The sequence below is a fragment of the Pelecanus crispus genome, chromosome 5, assembly GCF_030463565.1.
Source record: "Pelecanus crispus isolate bPelCri1 chromosome 5, bPelCri1.pri, whole genome shotgun sequence".
NCBI classification, from domain to species: domain Eukaryota; kingdom Metazoa; phylum Chordata; class Aves; order Pelecaniformes; family Pelecanidae; genus Pelecanus; species Pelecanus crispus.
Genome location: NC_134647.1, coordinates 71,925,679 through 71,931,706, shown reverse-complemented (window position 1 = coordinate 71,931,706; position 6,028 = coordinate 71,925,679). Strand labels below are relative to the sequence as shown.

The 6,028-nt window shown below is 49.7% G+C and overlaps 1 protein-coding gene across 2 annotated transcripts; it reads right to left on the bottom strand.

Annotated features, from left to right (window-relative positions):
* Positions 1–243: 243 nt before the first annotated feature.
* TMEM53 (transmembrane protein 53) lies at positions 244–4,058 on the bottom strand. Of its 2 annotated transcripts, none has more exons than XM_075711131.1 (3): positions 4,004–4,058; positions 3,305–3,417; positions 244–1,531 (listed from the first exon to the last, which is right to left on the bottom strand). In XM_075711131.1, exons 1-3 carry the CDS (start codon positions 4,056–4,058, stop codon positions 869–871), a joined length of 831 nt encoding a protein of 276 aa, XP_075567246.1. In that variant the 3' UTR covers positions 244–868. The 2 variants fall into 2 exon arrangements, with proteins under 2 accessions (XP_075567246.1, XP_075567247.1); XM_075711132.1 differs by having other exon boundaries at positions 3,305–3,405.
* Positions 4,059–6,028: the final 1,970 nt, after the last annotated feature.

The following is a 6,028-nucleotide window of genomic DNA, read 5'->3' as shown; positions in this document are numbered from 1 at the left end:
TGAGGTCTTTTGGGTTACAGCTGTGCCAGTTTCCCCGCATTTCCAGATGCACAATATAGGCCGCTCAAAGACACAGAATAACAAACGAGCAGTTCTCAAAGAAAGCAAAACTGCTCGGGAGAACACAGAAAAGACTGGAAGGAAGAAAAACAAAACACAAGACATTAAAAAATGTTAACTTAAATCTTTTGGTTGAAGAACACAAAAGTTATCACAAATATTTGAGCTCCCACCAATGATCAGAGCTTTGACTGCTCCATCTATCTCAGCTATTTAATGGAACCAGATGACAGTCTGGACATGCTGCCCTGCACAAGCCTTTTCCAGGTCTTACACTTGGCTTCTGGGCCTGATCTCCAGCAGGGAGTATAACAAGAGCTGGGATGCACCAAGAGAAGTCCTGCAGAGCTGCTTCCGTTTGCTCACTGCAAGATAAAAGAAATGGCAGAGAGGAAAAAAACAACAAAGGCATTGAAGAGCTATATTGTAAAATCAGTACAAAGCAACAGAACATGCACATTGGACATCAGGGACAAGGAGACAACATGGAAAGCAGAGAACATGAGACAGGAAGAAACAAATAACACTCCATGTGAAATTCTGGTCTGTGACGCCTTGGTAAATCACATCAACTTCAACCATGCTAGGATTTCACCTTCAGTACTTTAAATTAATCGGTATCCACTTTCTTCTATAATATAATAAAGCCTCCTTTCTGGAGGCTTTCAGACTTGTAGATGGTGGTGGTGGGTGGGAAGCAGCTAAGTAGTCTCTACTTCCCTCCCTTCAAAGACACAAAGGCAAAGGGGGTGACATTTCCCACACAAGCTGAGCAAAGCAGAGGTAAACACTGGAGGTCATTACACCACTAACGAGGCAAGCCCCTGACACAGTCAGACAGGAAAGTCGTACAGAGGTTGCTGTAATAGGTGGGATACACCCGCATATGGTTGACGTGAGCCGAATCTGAGAAGTCTACAGCTTTCACGGAGACACCGAGCTGCTGCCGGGCATCAGCCATGCACTTAACTTCGCTGGCCTTGATGATGGCATCAGCTTGGGAATAGAGGTAAAGTTCAGGCCACCGCGAGGGCGCTTTCAGTAGGACATCGTAATGGCTCTCGTGGATGAGGCGGGTCAATGGGTACAGCAAGATCCGCAGCACGACAGCTGTAGTAGCAAAAGCGAATAAGAGGAAATACTTGAGCACCACATTCATGGGTACCAAGACAGTTGCCAAAGCACGAAGGCCTCCTCTCACGTTTCTTCTGCCAGGGGCACTATCAAAAATGGTGCCTGCTACTTTGAGGTTCTTAAATGGCTTGTGAGTGTGGAGTGCCTCAACAATGTAACGGTACAGCATGGCACCACCATTGCTAAAAACATGAAAAAGAACCGGTCTGTTTTCAATGCTGTAGTCAAAGAGCAGCTCCAGGAGTCGCCTGGCTGGGGTCTGCAGGGATCTGATGCCAGAGACCTCGGAGAAGAATATCATCCTCCATGGAGCTGTGTAGCGGATGACGGTGCACCCCTAAGAACAGAAAGAGACCCCACACACATTTAGGCTGCGCTGCACATTACATGGAGTAGGCAAGCATCGGTAAAAAGAACATGAAAATTTGGGACAGGTTTCCAACAGAAACCACAGGGCCAGAAGAAAGCCTTTAGCGTCAGTAGCAAGGCACCAACATGAATAGGATTATATTAATCATAACAGCACACAGTGTTATGAAACTGCTGTCTGCTGTGGGGACATCGCCACCCAAGCTTTTATGGGTGTTAGTCTTCATCTGGGAAGAGAAAACAACCTCCGCGATTCACAAACCTTCAGTATCAGCCATTTCAGCAAGAAGGGCCTGCGCTGGTACACATCTCGTTCATGACATTGAAACAAACGTAAGAAGGAGAAGGAACTTCTTCCTGTCCTTGGGTAGTACTTGTTTGCAGCTGTCTCTAAGACTCACCCACAATCAACACTGACATGATTTTCATAAGCCTTTCTGAAACGCTCCAGCTGTGCAAATCAAGAGCACTGGTTCAGAGATTCAGAACGCCTGAGCAATCGCCTTTACAGGTAAGGCCTTACATTTAGGTGTAGATTGGGAAACAGGGTCTTGGAGGAGTTTCTGAATAGAGCAGATAGAACTACACTTATAAATGCTTTACATCTTTTCTATCACCCAAACTCACTGACATTACACACTGACAAACACAAGGCAAAGCCACCAAGATAGCCCTCCCACCGAGAGCTCCCTAAACAGCAAATGAGGAAGAAGAGGGTGTCAAGTTCTTAAATCAAAGTCTTCTATACCATCTTGCCATGGCTGCAGCCACTCCTCATTAGGGAGCTAAGAAAACCCTTTCTCTCCTTACCCATTCCTATCATCTTTCTGATAGAAAAGTATTTTCAAAAAAGTTGGCATGCTATCGCATAATGTGTTCCTCATTGGCTCAGCAGCATCTTAGTCACAACAGTCACTTAACAATTAATTCTTACTAGAACAAGCCAATTCGTGACTCTTGCACTGGATAACACATTAACAATAGACTTGTTAACATACAAACTTTGCCACCTATAGCTGAAACAGATTTGGATAAACACAAGATCCTTGTCTGCTGACCACAAAAAAAGTCTAATGTTTCACTGGGTCCCCATACTACAAGCTGGGGTCATTCCAGTAAAATACAGTATTATAACTTAGGGAACTAGCAATCGGACAGACCTCTCTAGTTCAAACACAAGGAATTCCTAGTGAGCAGGTATGATTATCACAGGATGCCTGTTTCACAGACAGGATAAAATTAATTTGGATTACAGTATTTAGGTGAATCATCTTCACAGCAAGGAAAAGCCGAAGGGATGACAGATGCTGACGTGCTCTGTCAGTCCTCAGCCTGGCCTTGCCAAGTCTGTGCTGTGGCCTATCAGCAAGCAGTAAACGCATAATCTTTCCCTGCATGTTTACCTGTTTGGAAAGCTAACACAGTTCATGTCATTCCTGAATAATTTCAGAACTTTAAAAGCCTTAAAATACTCCAGTGATTCACACAACAGCAAAAAGCCTCTCCAAGGAAGTATTCTTGTCTCAGCTGCACACACAAAGATGACATCAGCAACTGCTAGATAACACTGCCTGGGCTCCAAGAGACAAGGAGCTTTCAATGACAAAAGAACTTGCTGCTCACTCCCAGTGACTCTTCAGACTGAGAGAAGCTTTAGAGCGACTTTACCACCATGCAGAAAAGAGGCAGTCTCTCAGAGAGCTGTATGACAGTGTCATGAAAACATAAATAAGCTACTCACCTTCTGACTGTAAATAGCACTGTATTTGGCCAGGTATTTGTCCTGGCAGCCTGCCCAACCTAGGAGGATCACCACGGGCTGACCATCTGCACACCCTCTCTCTGTATTGCTCTCTGAAACAAATCACAAGATTTAAAATAATTGTCCTCCAGTCTACCAGAATCAGAACTTATGGCAACTTGCCTGGTTAATAAAGTTTAAAGGTAATGGCGAAGTGGGTATTAGCTTAATTTCTCAGTCAGTTACGAATACTGCCTCACCCCAGTTTCACTACGTGGGTGTGCTCAGTAGGACAGCAGTTTCAATCCCTGCAGCTGCCCAAAGCCCTCCACTGATGCAGAGCCAGCAGTGTGCAGATCGCTACGGGGGGCCAGAGACCCCCTCCTCAGGCCTCCCGGGAGCTGGGGAGGCATCAGAGGCTGCTGCCCACTTCCAGGGGGGAAAGGGAAGTGTCCTGCCCTGCCCTCCAGGCACTACCAGACAGCCGGTACGGCACAAGTGTCTCCACGGCTCCCTCCCCCCATACCCTGACGGGTCCCCCAGGCCGGGCCCCCCCGCTCCGCCCTCAGGGGTCCCCCAGACCCGTTCGCCCCCGCTCCACCCTCAGGGGTCCCCCAGTCCCTCCTGTCATTGGGGTCCCCCGGGCCCGTCTGCCCCCCCTTCACTCTCGGGGCCCCCCAGGCCCGTTCGCCCCCGCACCGCGGGCCTCCCCCGGCGCCAGCTCCACCGCCGCCTCCAGCGCGCGGGCCCCCATTGCCGCGCACTCCCGCCTCCCACCCCACCGGCGCTTCCGCTCGGCCCACCGGAAGCTCCACCCCTCCCCTCCCTCAGCCAATGGGAAGGCAAAGCGCCCACCCCGCCTCCCACTGCCTTAGCAACACGCCCCTAGCACCCGGCCCGGGCTGCGCGCCGCGCCCACTGGTGGCGAAAACTGGCCCACCCATTGGGCGGGGGGGCAAAGACGGGTCGCGATTGGTTTGGCTGCGGTGTCAGTTATTCTGCGGGGTATCCGCCCCCTCGGGGAAGGTGAGAGGGAGTGAGGGGCCGAGGCGGGCGCTGGGGTCGGCGGGGTTGTAGGGCCGGGGGGGGTCGGGATGAGGGGAATTGTAGGGCCTGGAGCGGGGGTCGCAGTCAGCGGGGCTGGGGGATGGGGTGGGCGTGGGGGCTGAGGGGGGTTGGTGGTGCTGAGCAGGGCGTTTGGGTCAGGTGGGGCGGGCTGGGGGCTGCGGGGGCACTGGGGTCAGGGAGCGTGTGAGGGACTGTAGGGCCTGGGGCGGGTTATGGGGTGTGGGGGAGTGCAGGGCCTGTGGTTGGGCTGGATCAGGCCTGGTGGGATGGTTGGGCCTGTGGCGGGGAATGTTGAGGCTGCAGTGGATTAGGGGGTGTAGGGGTTGGGATGGGTGTAGGGGTCAGTGCAGGGCCTGGCTGGGGCTGAGGGGAGTGCAGGGGTTTGGGGTTGTGGCTGGGGTTAACAGCGGGGCTGGGAGGCAGGGCATGTGGGTGAGGGAGTGGCCAGTGGGACTGTGGGTTGATAGGGGCTGGGTAGAAGGCATTGGGGTACACCGAGGAAGGTGCATTGTGTGTGAGGAGGGTCTGGGGGACTTGAGGTATGCCACGAGAGTGTGAAACCTGCTAGGGAAACAGAAGCTCTTAAGTTTTGCTTGAGGCGGGGCACAACCTTGATGTTGCAAGATACAAAGGTAACACCAAATCACCGTCACTCTAGCCTTCCATGAGTCCAAGGCTATCAGTCCCTGGCACCTCACACTCTGATTGAGGCTGATGCAGCACCAGTCTGCCTTTTGATCTCAATCTGATGATTTAGCAGCACTCTGGATGTAAAGAACTGCTGAATTGCCAGAGCCAGTTCCTAAATCACTGGCATTTTTCTTGGCAGGAAGAAAGCACTGCCCTGACCCAGTTTGTTTTGATTATTAGGTCCAATGGACTGGGGTGGCAGCCCAGCACTGTTGAAAGCAGAGTTTGAAGCCAACAAACAGGAGTTACGTGCTGATGCTAGCACTGACAGACAACTCAGACAAGTCATTTAACTTCCCTGTGTCTGTATGTTCCCATATGTAAAATGGTCATAATAAAAATATTCATGTACATTTTCAGGGTACTTTGCAATGTCAGCTTAAAGACTACTATGTCAGCAGATGCTGTTATTATAGCAGCCAGGGACAGATACCACTGTATCCCCAGAAGCCTCATGTGACCATTGTTTCAAACTCCTCTTTTTTTTTGCCACTGATTCATAGGCAAGCCCTTTGTGTCACTAAAATTCTCATGTCCAGAGGCTGGTGCCAGTATTTCTGAATAGTGGGGGGTTACTGCAGCTTTATAATAAAAATAGGATAGCATTACACCACCAGCATCTTAAACATAAATATGGAAATGTTAATTTAGAATCAATTTTGGGATGTTTCAGACTGTAAAGTTCTTTTAACTAGATCTCTGTTGAGGACAGAAGAGCACTTTATGGGACTGTAAATTTCATGCAAACAGTCTCTGTGAAATACAGATTCCCCCTACACACTAGCTGTTCTCTCAGTATCAATCATATGCCTTGCAAGTAATGTTTCACAAATATTCTGTAAATCACAGGAAAATGCTCACAATAATGTGAAATATGACTTTCACTTGACTGTTTCACCAGAGGCCCCTAACAGGCCATTCTCCTGTCAGCACTAACATTTGTTATGGCTAATAACATTTTCAATC

What these genes read in the sequence shown, in the direction of transcription:
- TMEM53 (XM_075711131.1), bottom strand. Translation starts at nt 4,058, where the DNA reads ATGGGGGCCCGCGCGCTGGAGGCGGCGGTGGAGCTGGCGCCGGGGGAG. An exon ending in GGCGCCGGGGGAGGCCCGCG is followed by an intron (nt 3,418 to 4,003) that starts GTGCGGGGGCGA and finishes GATTTGTTTCAG; the next exon opens with AGAGCAATACAGAGAGAGGG. An exon ending in GTGCTATTTACAGTCAGAAG is followed by an intron (nt 1,532 to 3,304) that starts GTGAGTAGCTTA and finishes TTCTGTTCTTAG; the next exon opens with GGGTGCACCGTCATCCGCTA.